This window comes from Hakea prostrata, chromosome 2 (assembly GCF_041222555.1).
Source record: "Hakea prostrata isolate BN-2017 chromosome 2, UWA_Hpros_2, whole genome shotgun sequence".
Taxonomy (NCBI): domain Eukaryota; kingdom Viridiplantae; phylum Streptophyta; class Magnoliopsida; order Proteales; family Proteaceae; genus Hakea; species Hakea prostrata.
The window spans coordinates 60,914,554-60,935,977 of NC_142601.1; the positions used below are offsets into that span (position 1 = coordinate 60,914,554).

Below are 21,424 nucleotides of genomic sequence, written 5' to 3' on the forward strand. Positions count from 1 at the left end.
CTCCGTTTCTCTCAGACTGGACACTGTCCTTAATCGAGCTGGGCCACATTAGGCCCAAGGGCCCAACCCAGTTTAGTTTTGACTTGGATGGTGTTGGGCCAAGCTCAACCCAGGCTCTCGCTCCTGTTCAGCCTTGTTTGATCGGCCAGAAAATCCCAATCCTGACCCAAATAACTACAAATATATATATACGGATAAAGTGAGGCCGGAATTTGACGAAAGTAGTTATCCAACTCTGTTCCACACATTCAAAATCCAACGTTCTTTTCTCTCCAAAATGGATTCTGATACAAGAAAACCAATTAACCGAGAGAAAGGAACCAAAAATCGGTTTCATGGCAACTACCCCGACTCTTTTGCCCAAATCCATTTCCCCTTTTCTTACAAACCCTACGTCAGTTCCATCTACAAACCACACTAAGCTCTCCTTCATCCCACCGGACAACACTTACTCTTGTAGGAGAAGATCAGTTGCAGCAAATAACAAGAAGAAGAACCCATGGCTCGATCCTTTTGATTATGGAGATGATCCTGAAATGGAATATGGCTCACTGTTCAGTGATGGTAAGCAAGAAGAAGACACAAGACCGCCTGATAACCCTGACAATCCTTATGGATTTCTCAAGTTCCCATCTGGGTTCAATGTTGAACTTGCTTCACTGGGATTGAAGATAAGAGGAGATGTCAGAAGATGTTGTTGCATGGTATCTGGTGGTGTTTATGAAAATTTGCTCTTCTTTCCTGCAATTCAACTGATCAAGGACAGGTACCCTGGTGTTCAAGTTGATGTGCTCACCTCACCACGAGGGAAGCAGACTTACGAGTTAAACAAGAATGTGAGATGGGCAGATCCATACGATGTCGACGATGATTTCCCTGAACCGGCAGAGTATACAGATACAATCGGAGTTCTAAAGGTTGGTTCTGTACCAAATTCTGAACATTTTGCTCAATTTGCCCCAATTCTTTGGAGCCCTAGAGATCTATACATTCAATTAATCAGCTCGCGTTCTTTAAATGAGATTATACTCTATGAGTTTGATTAATCAATGGGTGAAAAGTTCTTTGTTTTTTATTTTACACACATAGTATACTTTAAGACTTCTCTCTTCCTCTGAGATGGGTCTTAATGCAGGTGTTCTTGCACTTAATGACAGGGTAGGTACTATGACATGGTCTTATCAACCAAATTGGCAGGATTTGGGCATGCAGCCTTTATGTTTATGACTTCAGCCAGGGATAAAGTTAGCTACATCTATCCAAATGTGAATGCAGCTGGAGCAGGGTTAATGTTGACAGAAACATTTAAAGCAGAAGGAATGAACCTATCTGAAGGGGGATTTCACATGTAAGTTGGGGATGAAATGTTGCACTGTAGCAGGTTGGATTTTACATTCAGACTTGTTACTCAATTTGTTGGATGTGCATTACTTCAATGCAGGTATAATCAGATGCTTGATTGGTTGGCGAAACCAGGGCGTGGAGTGCCAAGGCAACCAATTCCCCCTCTTAGAGTTTCGATTTCAAGGAAGCTCAAGGATTTTGTGGAGGATAGATATAAGAAAGCTGGTGCAATGAAGGGGAAGTTTATTGTAATACATGGGATAATGTCTGACTCAAAAGCTTCAATGCAATCTAGAGGAGACACTGATAGTTTGCTACCCATCAAAGTCTGGGCTAAGATAGCTCAGGCCATAAGGTATTGATTGTAGTATGTAGGGAAGCAGCACCACATACTTAGTGAAACTAAATGCATTATCACCTTACATTATTGAATTTCTTCTTTTCACCTTGGACAGGGATGTTAGACCAGTTTTTGTAATTCCACATGAGAAGGAAAGGGAAGATGTAGAGGAAGAAGTTGGAGAAGATGCCAGTGTTGTGTTTATAACTACCCCAGGACAGGTCTTTACTGTACCCTTCTTTCATTAACTTTTGTTCTTCTTTCCCAAATGAACTCTGAAGCATAAATGGAACCCAAACTTGCTTTTTCAGATTTTTCTATTCAACAAAACATGTGTTGCAGTTAACGAATGAGTAGCCTATAGTCAATACTAACATACATGCTATACTGCATTTGAATCAGCTTGCAGCTCTTATAAATGACTCTGTAGGTGTAATAGCTACCAACACTGCAGCTATCCAATTAGCAAATGCCCGCGATAAACCAAGGTAATGTTCTTCTATAAAAGTTTGTTCAGGAAATTTAATTCTTACTCAGGAAATTTAGAGTGAACACAGATTGGCTAGTCAAACTAATGAATGTAGTATCCACTTTGCATTTTTATTGTAAATGTGCTTGACACAGAAAAGATTTTTGCAACTCTGTTTATGGGGTTAACTATCTTATATTTATTACATTATTCTGGTTTATGTTTGTGTTGTTTCTGCAGCATTGCGTTATTTTCCTCAGAAGGGAAGGGAAGACTATTTGTTCCCAACGCCAATGAGAAGAGATGCATAATTGTTCCATCAAAAACAGGAAAGCTAATAGATATTGACATTGCAGCAGTGAAAAATGCAATCCAAATCTTCAATGCATCCCCAGCTCTTGTCTAGAATGAGAATCAGATTTGAGTGGTTTTCTTCTGTCCATTTTCCTTCTAATGTACATCCAGAAATTTGTAACTCTTTCGATGTAATAGAGATTTGTTGATGATGCGTCCAAAATCTGCTCAGCCCTTAGATCTCCTGAGAATGACCTGCAAAAATGAACGTCAGATGTGGCCCGACAGCTGGGATCGGGAGTCCACCCAGAAGGTTAAATCAGTTGATGAACTTAATCACAAACGGCTCTGCTAGAGCACAGAGCTAAAGAATGAATAACGAGAATACGATTCAGATTGTATCTGTGTATATGTATCTGTATATCCTTCTACTTTGCGGGTAGGTGATGTCTTATATAGAGTGTACCTTCGAATCTCCTTCGTTGGATGTATTTGAGCCTTCTTCGGATAATCGTTGGATCTTAACAGATAAATCCGTTGAGTGATACATCTCTATTAGGTTGGACTAGTAGATGACTCCTTTGCTAATACGATCGTTATATAGTAGTTATCTATATAATAGTGATGAGTAATAGCCGCCAAATGATGCTAGCCGTCTTTAGGTTGATTAGCCTATTTTGATCGTATCGGATTAGGGCGTGCTTGTGATTGAATTAGTTTTCTTCTTCAGCAAGCTATCTCCTGGACTCGGCTCGCTCGAAAGCAAGTTGATTCCTTTCGTCCCAACCGGAGTCGAGGATCGAACCAAGTTTGAACTAGGTTCAGTTATATTTTCTCCATATCAGTTGAAGTGCCACTTTCTTTTCTTTGAACAAAAATTAACAAGTCGGCTGGGTCAGCTTCTACAAAGAAGACACTTAAATTTGGGCAATAGAAAGATACATAAAAATGTCTCAGTACTACAAGTGATTTGAATCACTTTTTTGTTCTGCCAAAAGAAAGAAGATAATTCGATTCAGTAAAGGTGATAGCATCCAGATCGATTCAGTTTTCAAAGACTGCCTTGGAAGTTGGAACTACCATTGGGAGTTACATACAGTAATGACAACCGCAATGCCCATGCTCAGAATTCCAGTTATCACCAGCAGCACTTCAGATATGATTAAAGCATTTAGAACATTCAAACTAGTGGCAGTATGGATTGCAAGAACTCAGTGCCCTTTTCATCCTTAACTGTGATAGAAGGTGGTAAGGGATCATCGTTTGCAGATATTAAAATGCAAACCTGAGCAAAAGCAAGCCTATTCTGAACTTTAGTTCATTTGTCAATTAAGAGTGGAAGACGCAACACTGAGCAAAACTGAAATGGCAAGCCTGGCAAAGAAACCCAAATAGGATGAATGGAGGAACAATCCATCTCTGAGATTCAAAAATCTCCCCCATTGCCTTAAAATGATTAGCTTATACGGGTAACAAACCGCTGACAAGATTCAATTCAAGGATACACATCTTGTCCTCTTCTTCAGAAAACTTGAAGATGAAAACACCATTTCCATGTAAAAATATTTCCACCATTCCCCTAGCCTTGCAGCAATGGCATTATTAGAATGAACACTAAGAATGTTCTTGAACAAGTGAAAGGCTGGGGGCAAAGTTTTAACGTGATTCACACACCAATATGATGTGCTATGTGTATGGGTAAAGAAGAACTTTTATTATGTATGAAGAAATTTACAATAGAAATCTTTCAACCAATAATCACAATAGCATTACAAAACTCTTACCCCAAAACCCTAAAGCAAAAATTCTTAAATCTCAAAATAACTCTGTAAGAGAGCATAAAATACCCAAGACCTCTTCAGTCTTAGTGCCTCTAAATAGGAGGCTACCATCAAACATGAGCACTTGATGGATCAACATACAACCTTTACATATAATCCAAGCCCATCGAACCCAACACCAGGCTTTCTATTATGGGCTGAAAATTAAAAAATTAAAATAAGCTTCTAGTGGGCTCAGATTATCTGGGCCCAAATGGGACTCTTATACAGGAAGTTCAGCTCATTTGCTTCTTAAAGTGATGCATCAGTTGTGTGCCTAGGGAAACTTCCTTTTCAAAATTCAAATTTTGGCACCCAATATTCATTATATATATATTATTTTTTACTAATGAAAATGTAAATATCATTCGTTGACCTGAACAAAATTTTATGGGTTAGAAGTTAGAACACTATTTCCCTTGATGGCCCATGCATGGGCCCTTGATACACTAAAATTTTAATTTCTTTACAAGCCCATTAGATAAACATGAAGGTCAACTCATCAAAACTTGTATTTTATTGTGATTAAGGCATCCAAGGTTAAAAGCCACGTGCAGAGTAGAGATGGAAAGGAATTCAGTTTAAGGATATTATATTTGTCAGCATTGCCTAAACAAAGATATTATTAAATCGTACTTTCATTAACCATTAATTATCAAATTCGAAGGTTTTCATTTTTAATTAAACAATTCAGAAAGCAGATTAGCAAATATAAGCAACCACAGTAACTAGACATTGCCATTGTTAGGATCTAATTCTTTTTTCCTTTTCACATAAGTTTATTTAAACAAGTGGGCTTATTAGAGTATTTAACAATGGAATTTGACCTAATTAAATCATTTAATATTACTTAAAAATAGTTTATAAAACACTAACACAATATTTTTAGTCAGATTAATATAAGAGACCTATTATGGTGTGCAAAACATTAATTATTAAAAACTTCAAAGGGGGTGAGATGCAATTAATTAGACTCCTGTGCCTGCTCGAACTCTGGACCACATGCGTGCAAGAGAGAAGAAATGAAAATATTTAAAGTACTATTTAAACCCCCGAAAAAATGGTCCCTTAGAGAAGAGTGGAGAAATTACCTAACTTATCACTTTGGGTTCTTCCTAATGCACATGATATTCTATAGATTAATAATTCAATTAGGTTATAATATTTATATTTTTTAATATAATAAAAATATTGGAAAGAGTTCCTCACAACGTTAATATACTATTTGTCTCTCACGTTGTGTTTATTTATTGTTTTCTTTCTTTTATCTGATCATGTGAGTCCACGTGAATTATACCGTCTACTATATTATTATTGGTATAGCGTAAAATATTATTCTTACATTGGCATCGTGAAAAATTCTTTTTTATTAAATAATTAGTTCGTGAGATTTGATGGTCCACAATTAAAGATTCATTTCTCTTTAAATGACCCATCTCCACATAAAACTTAACATAATATTAAATTTGAACCATGTATGATATATTTATATAAATTGTTATAATAGTTGTACACTTAATATGCCATGTGCCTCGACAATTATACTTTTAAGGTATCGCAACTCCTCGAATTATGCAAAAGTCAAATTTATAGAAGATGAGAGGTGTAAACAAAGTTTGTAAAGAGATATTAAATTTGTACCAAACTTTTGAAAATGAAAATAAAGAACAAGTTGGGTATTGCTTATTAGTTAAGGTAATCGAGCACCACAAATTTTTTTGTCTTTTGACCATTAGGTGGTATGTTTACAAATATGAAAAGGATATTTTGTGTGGTCCCAATAGAAAAGAAGAAAGAAAAAAAAGATTTTATTAAGAGTTGTGGTGGAAAAAAGAAACCGATAAAAAAAATCTCTTAGATGTTGAGTAAAGTAAAAACCTTGATTTTAAAAATCCAATTGTTATTTAAATTTTACTATAGCTAGTTTCTTGTGGGAGAATGTGACTTAAGACAGTTTGTGTCTTTTTTTTTTCCCTCGTTCAAATATGGAAGAGGCTAGATTTCGAATCATGAGAGTGTCAGATGTACTTCTCTATACATTTCATGTTTGATGCCCAATATGGAATGTGTGATTTGTGCTTTTTTTTCTTTCTTCAATGTATAGGTAAGACTAATGAGGTATCAGGTAGGTTCTAGCGTTCATCTCCCAGAAATCCCCCATTTCTCTTCCCTTGGCCTATCGGCTTCTGGTCTCTGGGGTTGAATTTTGTTTGAAGGAACTTATATTGAATTCCCTATACTAATACTTTTTGAGGTAAAATAAGAGTCATCAGCAATAAAAAGAAGGGGAGGGGGGAAGGGGGAGGGGGATGGACCACCCTAATCCATTGAAAGCAATGTTTCTAGCTCTACAAGATAAGTAATTTGCTAGCATACTATTAGCTCTATGCACAAAACTAAAAGCAACATAAGAAAACGCCTGAACTAATCTTCTTGATAATCTGCAATAATCTACGATTTGCTCAATCTACTAAGTGAGCATGCTCAGTTAGATTAATAATAGCATATTATCAATGGAGTTCACAAAAAGTCTAGACACCTGAAGACTGTTAGCTAATAATAAACCACACTAAATAGCTAGAAGTTGATTATCAAGGACTTAGTAGATTTCCTCAATATCATCAACATAGAGGAAGAGATTTAGGTGCTCTTAGAAGGGTTTCAGCATTGGTGGGTGGTCCATAATGTCAACGAAACCAACTGATGTGCGGACTGGGTGACATCGATGATGCCGTCGATTGGTGAGTTTAACTTTATTGTTGAGGTGTTCCCTAGGCCATTAGAATCGTTTCTTAGGGAGGAGCGGTTTGGTTGTTGTTTTTCTAGAAATTAACTTGATATAGTCTTTTTCTCTTATTATATTATGTAAATTTTGTCTTTATTTAAAAAAAAAAAAATCAAACATAGAGCCTATTCTAGAAGCCTAGCATGTGGTGGTAGGTATCATGCACATGTAAAACCACATTTTAAGAAATGTAGATTTTCGTTTGTTTCATGGGCAGTTCAACGCTATCATTCTATTACATTCCATTATTACTGTGATAATAATAAATAAATAAATAAATAAAATAATTAGAAAAAAGAAAAGAAAAGAAACAACATGAAAAAAGAAAGAAAGAATTTAAAAGCTCAATCTAGGTTCACAACATAAGTTTTTATGATTTGACTTGAATCTGAATAAAACCCCAAACTCCAAGTCAACCTAAGGCCTTCGATAATTGCTATTAATTCTACTTCAAGGACTGAACACAAAGGAAACTTCTTTGCAAAACCCTCTTTTGAACAACCCCTCTTGATCCCACAAAACACCCCCCACTTGCTTATAGTTCTCCTTTCTATCAAGAGAAGCATCCACATTACTCCAATGTTTAAATACATTTCTACAGTCATTGATTTTCGATTGGACTTTAAATAAGTCAGAGTCTGAGCTTGAAAAATTCCGACCCATTTGAATTTGACTTTGCAAATCGAAATGATCTTCCTACTTGATTTCATAATTAAACCTAACTGGCTTGCTCTAAGGAGGTTGCAAAATGAGTTCCACCATCGTATGATCAGTGCCCACCATGGCATGTCGATGGCTTGATATACCCCCAAAGAGAATAAGAAAAGCATTATTAGCTCTATCAATGCATACCTTTACCAAAGCCCTACCCTTCCTTTTGTTAGACCAAGAAAATTTATATCAAGAGCAATGAATTTCATGAAGATGACATCTATCTATAGCATCTCTGAACCCATGCATTTGTATTTGTGGTCTAAGCATCCCCCCAACCCCTTCAGAAAGTGATGATAAGGAAGTTTTACTTCCTCTATATGGGACAATCGGCATGTACTGAGGCTGTGGGGATCTACCGCTAGATCCAACATGATTAAACCAAGGTACAAAATGTCAATGATATTTTCATCGTTTTGCTCTATGGCGACATGAATGCATCTTTGAAACAAAATTTCCCAAGAGTCACCGAAAATTTGGTTATTGTTTTTGCTGGACGCGCGGAAAAATTGCCTTCTCCGATGAGTTGCATTAATTGCTGCTGCTACTGTTGTTGTTGTTGCTTATGTGAAAGTTTCCATAGCAGAGAAGCTACGAGTAGAAAAAGGAAACTAGAAGCCATAGCAAGAAAAGGAAAAAAAATTTGTTCGAAATCCTATGGTAGGTGGGTGACTTTCTTGTCTTCTAATTTATCAGGTAAAGAAACATCAGAATCATAAGCTGATTGCTTTTGATTTTAACACATACAACCACAGATAATGCTAGTTATTGGGGTTTTCTTCAACAATCTTCTTATGTTCTTCCTCTGTGCTTTATTGAGAAATGGTAAAGAAGAAGATAAGAGGAGAAAAATTGAAGAAACAAACTTCTTGTTTTGATTTGCAAGTCACTCCTCAGTATTTTGAAGTTATTGTTGTGAAGAAGAAGATGAGAGAGGAACAAAGAAAAGAAGGAAGAGCGAAGATGAGAGAGAGAAACCAAGAAACACAGATGAAAAGTGAAACCCTGTTGTGGAATATGGAAGGAAAAAAAAATCATCTACTGTGCACATTTATGCCAAATAACTGGCTGAGATTTAAAGATTGATTTACATTTGAAAAGTCCAAACTAGCCTTGTAATTTCTTTGCTTTCTCAGCTAGTTATTGGCATAAATGTGCACTATGCACAACAGATGATGTTTTTCCAATATGGAAAAAATGGGTAATAAGTCCGAACCGTCCAGAGCGTGGTTTTCCGAAACTTCCAAAAACGCCCATATATCAGCAAAAAGTCGTTGATGTATCAGGATTTTTCGTTGGTTTCGCCAGCCAACAAAACCCCCTAATTGGCCGACATTTCAAACCTTGGTGAGGGTTGTCTTTTACCAGAAAATTTGTTTTCTTGGTCCAAATCAGTCCTCTCATGGTTTACTTTAATCGTTGGACAAGAAATATCTTAAAGCTTGTGGCTGAAATGATTTTCGTAAAATTCATCAAGCAAAGTAGACTCTTATGTCCAATCAAATGGTTGTTATCACTTATGAGGAATTCAATTTTTGAATCATTTGAAGACTACCAATGGCCAACATATTTGTAGCAACGTTGAAAATTAATTCTTGAAATCGTCCTGATGTTGCTGTTTGCTAACTGATTCTTAGTTAATCACTAAAATCAATTTCACGGAATTCCATGAATTAAAAAAATAGGTTGGTGTTTTATTCTTTTAATACTAAAAATGTCGTCTGCAAGGGTTGAGCCCATAACTTCTCCACTAAGATGTATAGATCTTATCACTCAACCAACCCTGCATTGATGAACCTCATTTTTTAAATAAAGAATGCTCAAATTGCAATTTGAACCGTGCAGTTGGAATCCATGTACATGTTCTATTTTTTTAGAACAAATGATTTTTTATATGATATCAGATTGAATTAAACCTATAAACTCTTTACTAAAAATTATTAGTCTTACAAACCGAGCAGTCCTGTAATGATAATTCATTTACATATTCTGGTGTTAAAACTGAGTTTGACTTCAGTGCTGTGCAATTTTGTTGCAAATCCGATAGTCCATTTCTAAAAAACGTGAAATGAACGATATCTTGACTGTTTAGGAGATGTTGTGCATTAATTACGTAGCACGCTCGAAAAATTAATTAAAAGTTTAAAAATACCATTTTTTTTTTGCAGTAGAAGTCATCGAAGGTACAATGGACCGTGCGTGAATTTCTTTCCTTTTTTACGCAGAAAAAATATACTAATATTCGGAGAATCACGTGGAGGGATGGAGAGCCCTTGACTCCAGGCTCACGATAGCAAAAGCCAAGGTTGGAAGTCGGTGGTCAGTTTTTCAAGTTTCAACTTTTCTAAGTTCCAACTTCCAACGACCTTCTGGAGTGCGCCGGTAGAGATACTTTATTGCAGTTGCGGTCTTCGTGTGGTTCTGCGACTTCTATGATTCTATCAACCTGTGATCTGCTGGTTAATATCTCTCCCACGTGGCAATTGTAGTGAACCACACATGTAGGGAGTCTACTGGTTCAACCCCAAATGAGCCAAGTCACCATGGGTGAACCAAATGAATCCAAGCCCTTGGATTACAATTTACAAAGCCGGCCCATTGGCCCAAGCCATTCAATTTACTACTTCCACGTGTAGGTGCAGATGCATGCAGTGCGTTATCGGTCAAAACGGTGGGACAAGCACGTTGGTTTTTTTTGGCTGGCCCAATCGGAAAATAAGAGGATAAAATATTTTTCAAAACAATCCTAGCCACTCACTACTGAGTCCACCTTTTAATTTATGATTATGATTATGATTTTTCGGAATGTGGGGTCCACTCTAGTGTGGGACCCCATAACAGGTAATTAATATTGGCATTGACATCGGGGTTCGTGACCACAACCCACCCTCGATCACATGTCTTATCTAACTACAATAGCACGTGCACTGGCCCACCTGCCTGTCAAAACCAGCTGTCACGCTTTTCCTTCTTCCTATCTCTCCATATTTTATATATATATATATAAAAATTTGCAAATAAAACACGAGATTCTTTCCACAAATAAAAAATCACACACGGGAATAGGAGAGAGAAATGGAGAAGTAGTTTGATGTTTGGTACATATGCCCGAAACTGAGCCATTTCTTAATGTATCTGTATCGGATCCATAGGAATTGATCAACCCGAAATCTTCTCGAGCATTTCTAGAAGCACAAACAAAAAAGAAATATCAACATTTTTAGAAATATTAACATGCATTTTATCACACTAACAAAAGAGGTTAAACAAAAACAAAGGGCTAAAATTCGCCCTATAATATGAGGTCAAACTCAATTAAAAAAAAAATCCATATGATCAATGAAGGATGGAAAATTAATAATTAAAAAAAAATCTAATGATTATATTATTAAATAATAACACTCCAACATCATGTTGATTATTTTTTTTCTTCCATAATTTGATTTTTTTATGGAGCAATATTTTTGACTTTGGTTATAGGGGATTGCCAACGTATGCTGTTCATTAAACTTCATAAAACACCGTTTTTTTTATGAAGTCAATTTATTGTAATAAACAATTTTGATTCTTAATAAAATTTATTATTTTATATATTTTGAGAGAACAATGAGATCCGACGAAATAATAAGTTCGGCTATGGTTTGAACACATTCCAATTAAATAATAATTAATTAACATGGTCAAAGCGTGAAGAAAAAAAAGTTGAAGTAAAGTTGCAATTTAATGTACAATAATGGTAGATGAACACATTTTACCTCCCACATAGGTGCTTAATGGGTGCTTTATAGTTCGGCCCAAAAAAAAAAAAAAGGTGGTTAATGGATTGGGTGACCAAAGTTTACGGACCTCGTTTTCGTTTTGTCCGGTTTTATTAGGGTTGTATTTGTTTGCAAATGTGGGGTGAAAAAAAATATATATGGGCCTCATATGTAATGGAGTGAGGAAGAATAGAGTTCGGATCTTCTCCCCATTGGAGGAGCACAGACCACAAAATACAGTGGGGCTCACAGGTGAAAAAAATAAATTCAGTTTCTCACTTGTGGGCCCATTGTATTTTGTGGTGGTAAAGTTGTTTGAATTTGGGAGAATAAAAAAAAGTAAGAGATCTTGTAAAAAATGTTAAATGTAGGTCCCATTTTTTACTTTTTACTTTTTCACAATTTTTCATAATATTCTATATTTTTTGTGGGGTTTTAAAAATGCATGTGTGAAAAAGTTAAAATGTCACCTCACCAGACAATCTTTTTTTAAATTTAGGAAAATTGGAGACAATTTTCCTACTCCGATCAACCAAAGTACCAAACAAACTGAATTTTGGGATTTAATAAAAAGTTTGTTTTTTCAAAATTTTTCCCCACCCTTTTTTTTTTCCAACAAAGCTTTATTCCGTCAAACAAACGTAGTCTAGATGATTCTAACTCAATCAATCCATCATACTTTTGAAGAGGAGAACAATTAAGAGCAATGAAAGAAAAATCAGCAAAATATTGTCGAAACTTTACAATATTTTGTTGTTTCACTATATGGCAATAAGAAACCAAGTACCAAAGTGAAATTTACCAAGAATAACTGAGAAATTGGTGAAAATTGTCGTTTCTCTATATTTTTCGGCGGTATGAGTTTTGCTGCTCCTGTTTGCTATTGTTGCTTCTATGAAAGCATCTCATTCAAAGGTTGAGAAGCATTCGGCGAGTATACCTAGATCGCTGGAGTAAAAGAATTTAGGAGTGGGAATCATTGGAATTACTGGAAGAGAAGAAGAAAAAAGTGATCTGATGTCTCCACAGAAACGCCACACCGTTACATGACCGACGGTTCGACATTGGTCTAAATATATGCTAATGAATGACCTAGGGTGAAATATGTTTGTACGATTTTTTTTATTTTTTATTTTTTGTAAAAGGATATTTAATTAAAAGAAGGGCAAGAAGAACCCAAGACATCCTGATTACAAGCTTCAAGAAGCTAAGGAATGGAATTAGACTAGACAGTCCTACTTACCACGGACTGGGCCTTCCTAGCTAGATCATCAGCCACAGAATTGGCCCATCTAGAAATATAAGAAACCGACCAAGACGGTTCCAAGGAGAGCAAATAATGAATGTCCTCCACCACTCAAATTGCTTCAGTTTCACAAGGAATAATGTGGTTTTGAATACGAATGACAAAAGATTTCGAATCACATTCAAAAAACACATTAATCAAGCCTTCCTCTTTCACCCACAGAATCGCCTCTCGAGCGCAAGAGCTTTCCCTGTGAAAATTTTAGGTGTCAATTTTGCTCCAGTTAACCATTTACAAAATTTGAAAAACTTTTCGTTTAAGCTCTAGAAATTTTGAGATTGAAATCATTTCTAACATTGATTGATTTATAAACTAAACTAGTTTGTCTTCAGGGTTTTTCAAAGGAGAAAGTTCCAAGAAAAGCATCATTCTTTGATTGAGAAATCACCCATTGACTTGTTACAACTTCTTTAAAGAAAAATATTCTTCCTATTGTTTAATTAGTACTATCTTACAAAAACGAACCTCTAACTTAACTTGTTTTTGGATGTCTACTTCAAAATTAAAATTGCATTTGATTTGTGAGGAGCATAACAATATCATCAATTAAAAATAGATGACAAATACATTTACTTTTAATATTTTAAAAATAAGAATCCCTTGTGTTACACGCCATCAACAAACAATTATCAAACAAATCGAAGTCTAAGGAAGCTTCATTTTAAAAGTTTTGAAATAACCATAAATTTAATTATTTGGTTACAAGAATCCATTGGTGGAAGAAGATTGTTTAAGGGTTAGTTAATCTACTTCAATAGAGGTCCACTATTACTATTGAGGTCCCTCTTTCTATTCATAACAAACTTTTGAGGTCGTAGGGGTCGATATTTAATGTCTCACAATAAAGTAAGCAGTCGCGGGGCAAATTAAACGGTTTGGTACCGTGTATTCAAGTCGAATTTGAGTAGCACAACCACTATCCGAACCCGATAAAATCTAGAAATGGCATCTGAATTCGAATCCGAAACTTTATCGGATATCCGATAATAATCCAATCCAATAAACTATACGATTATTGATTGGTAATTGTCATTTTTTATTTTATTATTTTTATTTAGTAATTTACTTTAACAAGATAATTTTTGATTTCGATTATCCGTTACCAATTACCAGTATCCGAATCCGATTATCATCTATTTTCAAAGAAAAAATGTTGAATACTTTACTCTTTATCCGGATATTATCCGATCCGATAAGCAATTATCCGAATCCGATTCTAGTTGCTTAGGGGACGGATACAGATATTTTTCGGTAAGAAAAATTCAGGATTTGGATACCCTTAAATGAATACGAATTCGGAGGCGGAATTCGGCTATCCATTTACAGGTAATTGATAATAATTGTGTATTTGTTACTTTAATGTTGTAAACAAAATATAATAATACATACATACATACAAATAACCATAAAATCTTATGTCTAATTGGATGTGCTAATCAACATAGCCTAAATTTCAAGTTTATTCATTTTTAGTTTTGAAATTGAGGTTCATCCGAACCAGCTTACGCAAATCTCACTAGATCTTCGGGGAAGAGCTTTTACGTATACTTTAAATATAAAGAGAGGCATCACCCTTGGCTTAGAGGGGTTTCGATAATTTCTAATAAGCCATTCAAAGTTTTATTAAGCATTCACTAATTATGTTATAAATTGGATGATTTTGCTTGAAATAGTTATATTTGTCAGTGATATACTCTTTCTACGAACATAAATTTTTGAAAATGGTCTAAAGTAAGTTGATAACACTTGTGTATTTGTTATTTTGTCGTACTAAACAAAATATAATAATATAAACATACATACAATGAACCAAAGAATTTTGCCTAATTTGATGCGCTAATCAAGAGATCGCCTAAATTAATTTCAAGTTTGTTATTTTGTTTTTTTCTTTTGTTTTGGAATGGAAGTTCGTCCGGACTAGCTTACATGCATCTCACTACATCCTCATGGAAGATATTTTACATATAATTTAAATATAAGGTGAGGTTTTGCCCTTTGCCTCGAGGAAATTCCATAATTTATAGTAAGCCAAAAATAGTTTTATTGTTTATTCACTGATTATGTTTACATTTAACTGTCTTAAATATTTGCACGCTATATATATATGCTACGATGGTTGCAACTAGTGTATGAATCCCTAAATTGGGTTATGTTCATTTGGCATGTAATTTTATTAATTAGTAAAAATTTAATTTAATAATTTAGATAACGGGGGTTGGTCCAAGTGGTAAGCAACTTGGTCCGTTTAAGTAAGAATTTGGTATCGAAACCTTGTGGATGTAAAAAATTTCCACTTGGAGACTCATCCACCACAGCCAGGTGTGCGACGTAGGTCGAACACCGAATTAGTCAGGGCAAAGCCTTGGTATCGAAACCTTGTGGATGTAAAAAATTCCCACTTGGAGACTCACCCCCCCGCCGGTGATTCTTTATCTTTATTAACATCGTTTCGTCGAACACGGCAAAGCCTTGGAAATCGGGGTTGGAAAAAAAAAAAAAAAAAAACTATATAAGATATGGAAAGTAATAATAATAGTATCCATTTTTATACATATGAAAAATTCATTAAAAAAGAAAAATGAATATCAATATATACAAAATATCCGTAAAGTTGATAAAGAAAAAAACATATATATATTTTTTTGTGGTGGAAGCGAAAAAAAAGATACGGGAATTTTTAATGAGATAATGCGAGGCATTTGATAAACACCCATTTGTAATAAAGAAGTGGCCCCCACCTGTTTGGTGATACCATATAAATCTTTCTCATCGAACATTCACCAAAAACATTTTGACTACCCAATCAAATGGTAGACTTCAAAAGCAAAAAATACTTCTGATAATCCTTGACCATGTCGTGTCCTAGACTAGGGAACCTCATTTGGTCCACCACGGCTCAACCGAAGTCTCCATTTAAGACCCAATCAACCGGGCCCAACATGGTTTTCTTTTGGTTTTGTCCTTCACTTCTCTTATTAGATTTACCCGCTTTGTCTCTGTTAATATTAGATTGTATCAATTGTTTGATTGCAATATCATTGGGATATTAATGAACTAATAACAAAAGTGGAATGGGTTCGTCTGTACTACATTTGAAAACTGTCAATACCACCAAATAGAGGATAAAAATGAATACATTAGATTACTACCTATCCTTAAAACATGTTTTCTAAGACCTCAATTAGATTCATCGGTTGATGCATATCATTAGGATGTTAATGAACTATAACAAAAGTGGAATGGGTTCGTTCGTACAAAAATTGTACCGTATTAGATTCTATGTTTAAAACATTTTTCGCATCGATTTAATGTCAAAACCGTATTCAAACCGTTTTTGTAAATACCAAAACCGTACCGTACCGTATAAATTCGATGCGTTTTTTGGTGTTCAATATTTAAAGTTGGTACCGTACCGAATTACCGAAACCGTACAAATTGATATCCTTAGGCTCCACTACTATTATGTGATAGGAAAGCATAAAGGGAATACATATTATCCATGATGAGAGGTGATCTAGACTCGTTGAATGAAAACCAAATTTAACTTGAAGAAGCCATGAAAAAAAAAAAGTGAAACAGAGGAGAGGTAAAGGGAACCAAAATCAAATCTTTTTCATTGTCTTGAAAAGGGATTGGTTCAACCGGGGGTTCGGTTTTATTCGGTTCGTATTTGGAAATGACCAAACGCATATGAAAAAGAAAAAACCGAGGAAATGAGCTGTCATACATACGCGACGATTAATCGTCGTAGTAGAAGTCTATCCATCCTATTAAGTCACGAGTGAAACTCACTTGTCAGGAGCCACGATGCGCACGATTTGTTGAATCCACGTGTCACCAGCTTACTCATGAAATATCCTTTTATATATCTCCTGTTGGACCACGATTTGGAGAATGTGGGTTTTTATTGCTGGAGCACGTGGTTCTCTTACTGGATCAACCGGTGACCAACTGGTTCCACCGGTAACCAAAATTCCCAGATCCAACGGCCTAGATTTACTATCTTAAATGTTATTAAAGTGACCCCTTCACCTTTCTTTTCCTATATTGCAACTTGCAACAAGTAGAAGAAGAACAACAAGAAGAAGAGTTCCAGTTCTTTAGCATTTCGGCGTTGTCCATTGAGAACTTCTGAAGCTTATTCTGTTCTAGGGTTTGTCTTTAAAGGAGCGAGTGTCAAGAGTAGAAGAAGAGCTCTGCTTTGATAGATCTTCAAAATTTGGAAAATTTTCTTTAAAAGTTTGTGAAGCTGAAATGGAAAGAGACTTCTTGGGTTTGAATGCAAAGGAATCGTCGCCCGCAGTGAAGGAGGAGAACAAGGAGGGATCGAAAGATTCTGGTATGTTAATATTTTCCACTCTAATTTGACAAGTTGAGAGCTATGATTCTGCGTTTTTCTAAACGGTTAATTAACTGTTCAAAGTAGTGGAGGTTGAGTTTTACTTCGATTTTTAGTAATATTTAGTGGGCTATTTAACAAACTTTAGAGTATTTAAAATGGAAACCTAGGATTCAGCTCAGTGGACTATTGTGGTTTTCTATCTAGAATTTGGACCCTTTTTTGGACTATTTTTTCCCTTTCTTTTTCTGGAAAATTTTAAATATGGACTTCGAAGGTACTCCCATGGGGTTGTGTGTACTTGGTTGCAGTTGCAGAACCATGCGGCCTGTATTAACCTTGGCCTTCATGGCTCAGGTGTCCGTATTTTTCCTAGAGCTTGCGGTTTTCTCCTCTTGGATCTGTTTGAGGTCCCTTTCCACCTCCTCCTGGTACTGGTTTTCCAGCCTTTCAGGTCCTTTTACCGTTTCCTGGTACTAGTATCAGGTCCTTGAACACATGCTGATTAGGGTTGCAGAGGTATGGGGAACTGGGTCTTTATTTTTAATTATTTTTTTTTCCATCATTTGTTTTATGTTGTTTAGGTGGATAAAGTTTTGCTAACCTGCATGTACCATGTGAAGAAGTCATTTAGGTTTAAATGGTTTTGGTCAGTTTTCTTTCTTCTCTACCAAATCCTTATAAAGGAAAAGAAGCTCCTTTTTTAAACAACTTGGTGTGTTGATGGAGACCAGACCTCAAACCTACGATTCAGGTTCTATTTCTTTCTCTCCGGAGAAATTAGGTGAGCAATAACTAGAACTGACATGAGTATCAAGTAAAATGCCTTTTCCTCTTACGAAGAATATCTTGTTTGATTTTTTCCTCCTCTTGGATAATGCTTTTACTGCAATCATAGTTTTTAGCTGTTTTTAGCCAACAATTTGAGAATATTTCCCCACTATAATTGATGTGGTTCCCCATTAGGAATATCAAGATTCCTGTTGTGGTGTTTTTTAACTTTTGGTCAATTCTGACTCTGAAGGCATCTCATAACATAACATGTTATACCTTGAGATCTTTGATATTAGCTGATTCAGCTTTATTCGTGCTTCTGTTTGATACACCAGGGTTTGCTAGGGGTTCAGGCATGCAGTGGCCCTTCTCAAACAAGGTCTCTGCTCTCCCTCAGTTAGTGTCTTTCAAGACCGTGCAAGAAGATAGGGCAAAAAAGATAGTATTTGATCCCCTGTCCTCCTCTGCATTTATGCCTACAATATCAATGGCAGATGCGTTCGATGCTAACCACAAGCCCACTGCAAGCATACTCCAGGTTCGATCTGAACCCGAACCCTTTCGAGTTAGCAGGATAGTTTGTTGAATTTGGTATTTTTGTTAGCTTTATAGCAGATCTGATCTTCATAACCATGTATTATGCAGAAAAACTTCAATCTTGATAGGCAATTGGGTAATCATAACGCAGTGACCACTTACCCAATGCAACATATTGATTCACGTGCACCTAACCAGAGCATCTCGGTTTCTATATGCAACCCTTTCTTCAAGACACAAGTAGCAACTACAGGCCAAAGCTTGCCTGCTACTGCTCTGAATCAACAACCATTTGGAGGAATTCCGGTTACCACCTCACATGCAATTTTCCCTTCTAATGGGTCCATTGAGCCAAGGTAATATATCATTTCTTATCTGAGGAATTGGTATGACAGGTTTTCATTCTCCTTGAATGCTGAATTGAGTCTTTTTTTTTTGCTTTTCCAGGAACATCTCAAAACCCACAGGGGCTCAAATGACCATCTTTTATGGTGGTTCAGTATTAGTTTATGATGATGTCTCTCCTGAGAAGGTATTTTACTCTCCTACTATCCTCATCCCCATCCCCAGGAAGACTACTGCCGCCCCCCCCCAAAAAAAAAAAAAAAAAAAAAAAAAAAAAAAAAAAAGAGGAGAAGAAGAAAAAAATCCCCAACAACATAGAACCATGTAGAGATAGGCAGGCCGTTTGTTGGTCAATTTGCTAAAAAAACATCGTACTCTGTATATAGGCTCAATCGATTATGTTTTTGGCTGGAAATGGAACTTCTGTAACAAACCAAAGACCTCAAGTGCCAACACCAACCGTAAAAGCAGCCAGGGTAGAAGCTGTGCATGAGAACCAGTGCCTTCCAAGACCTCCCTCTGTTACATCACAATCTCGTGCTCAATCGGGTAGCGGGTCCAGCAACAGTGATGAAGGGATGGCCGCAAAATCAATAGGTACTTTGGCAACTCCTAGCAGCAGCCAATCTGAGGCTCCTATTATGGGTACTCCTGTGTCATCTACTTCAACAACTCTCATGCCAACAGGTAATTTTTTATACGTGTATTGTATAAATTTATACTCTGGTTATGGGTAGCTTGAGATCTTACACTCTACTATCCTAGACTTTTGACTGATTGGTCTTTTGGTTTTGCAGCCGTTCCTCAAGCTCGGAAAGCATCTTTGGCTCGATTTTTGGAGAAGCGCAAGGAGAGGTAATTTGTCGAACTTGTTATTGCTTTTGTCAAAGGAGATTCACCTTTGGTAGTGGAGTAGCTCCTTAGTTTCCTTGGAAGTAATTGATTTCAAAATGGTTAGGAAATTAGGTGTGCCTTGACCATGGGATTCTCAGATTTCCTCAGTTTTCTTACTCAAGTTATTGATTTCAGTTTGGGTAGGAAATTAGGTGTACCTTCATTATTGGATTATCTAATTTGGGGACTCATCTACTTAGTTCCCTACTGGGAAACTGCTTCATGAGTTGCAAGGGTTGCTTAAGCTTCCAGTTTGACCTTGTATACTGGATATACAGGTTGTTGATGCATTCCATTCTTTTTTGGCACCAAATGGAACCTCATGAGCAAACTTGTTTTATGTATTTCTAAGTAGGGTGGTGGTACTATTTTGAAGTTCCTTCAATTAAACCCTTTCTTGTCCATTCAATGCAGGATTCTGAGCGTGGCTCCTTACAGCCCTAACAACAAATCTACAGAAAGCATCACAGCAGCATCCTTGTCCTTCACAACTAGCAAGGAGCAGTCATGGTGTGTGGCTAACTGAGATAAAGAAGACTTTTTAATGCCAAGTAGCGTACTGCACAAGAGATGGAAAGAAGCTGAAGAATGGTTCTTCTCCTTTCCATTTTCTTCTCTTTAAATTTAAGCCCTATATTGTTATCCACCTTTTAAAGATTGTTTTAATTAAGTCTTTATATATATTCTTTCTTTCACCTTTAAATGTGATCGGAGCCTTTTCATCCGGTTTTCTAGAACAGTTTGTAACCATTTTAACTTGTTATATTGTAAAACTTGAATTAACGTCAATATAGCAATACATTCTCTACTAATTCTTGCCAAATTATCTTTTTATTAATTTACTACCGTTCCATTCGTTTCGTTTGTAGATCAGTGATGCATTTCAGCTTCAGATATTTGGGTTATTGCCTTACTGGGTTCCAAATTTGAAAAGAGTCTATTTTTGCAGCAAGCAGAAGTGTTATTTTCTTTTTCTTTTCTTATTCTAATAATGGTGATGGTAAATGTCTTCTGAATCTTTTTAACCTTATCTTTGTTTTGGGTTGAAGGTTGAAGGATCTGAATTGTTTTTTCCTTTTTGGGTAACCAAATCCCAAAGGATGGTCTTTTTGTTGTTTTTGTTGTACTATTAGATGGAGGGGAATGGGAGACCGACTGATGAAACTATATGCTTAGGAAGGGCATGCAGATTCTTAGAATTGGAATTGAAGAATGTTAGATAGGGGATCACAACTGTTAGGTTAGGTGAAGTGAAGTGAAGGTCCTTTATAACTGCTTTGGCCCTGTCTATTTCAACACTCACTGGAGTGGGGCCAGTCCTTATTCTTCTTGGAACGAGCAAAGTTGAATTCAAAAGTAGCCTAGCAATGGAGGACAGAGGTTAGGAAGGAAGGATAGGTCGGTGGGGTATCTAGAGACCAATCCAAGAGAGCCATTAATGTAGATGTGATGTGGTGCTTCTCCTGCAGTCACTTGCAGTCACTTGTGGGGTATGTGATCCTATCAACATTCGTGGCTGGAAATATTTGATTGATATGTTTTCCATATTAAGAGTCAAGAACTCTTTGATAACTCACCGACAAAGCAAATGTTTTGAAATAAAACATATGTTTCTAAACAATGAAGATAGAAGAGATGCATTTGCAACTTCCATCGTCTTTTGCTACCTATGCATGTAAAATGCTTCAAAATAAATTTACTAAACACC

General features: G+C 36.1%; 2 protein-coding genes across 3 annotated transcripts; both read left to right on the forward strand.

The window, feature by feature from the left end:
- Positions 1 to 230: 230 nt before the first annotated feature.
- On the forward strand, positions 231 to 2,924 carry PNSB1 (NDH-dependent cyclic electron flow 1). Its single transcript, XM_089145654.1, has 6 exons — positions 231 to 917; positions 1,158 to 1,348; positions 1,442 to 1,699; positions 1,800 to 1,905; positions 2,087 to 2,172; positions 2,394 to 2,924. The coding sequence occupies exons 1-6, from the start codon at positions 336 to 338 to the stop codon at positions 2,557 to 2,559; spliced, it is 1,389 nt and encodes a 462-aa protein (XP_089001780.1). The 5' UTR covers positions 231 to 335; the 3' UTR covers positions 2,560 to 2,924.
- Positions 2,925 to 16,891: 13,967 nt separating this feature from the next.
- LOC149025422 (protein TIFY 6B-like) lies at positions 16,892 to 20,550 on the forward strand. 2 transcript variants are annotated; one of them, XM_089145655.1, is made up of 7 exons: positions 16,892 to 17,166; positions 18,276 to 18,478; positions 18,586 to 18,833; positions 18,925 to 19,009; positions 19,209 to 19,509; positions 19,620 to 19,677; positions 20,131 to 20,550. In XM_089145655.1, the coding sequence occupies exons 1-7, from the start codon at positions 17,082 to 17,084 to the stop codon at positions 20,240 to 20,242; spliced, it is 1,092 nt and encodes a 363-aa protein (XP_089001781.1). In that variant the 5' UTR covers positions 16,892 to 17,081; the 3' UTR covers positions 20,243 to 20,550. The 2 variants fall into 2 exon arrangements, with proteins under 2 accessions (XP_089001781.1, XP_089001782.1); XM_089145656.1 differs by lacking the exon at positions 16,892 to 17,166 and adding an exon at positions 17,461 to 17,950.
- Positions 20,551 to 21,424: the final 874 nt, after the last annotated feature.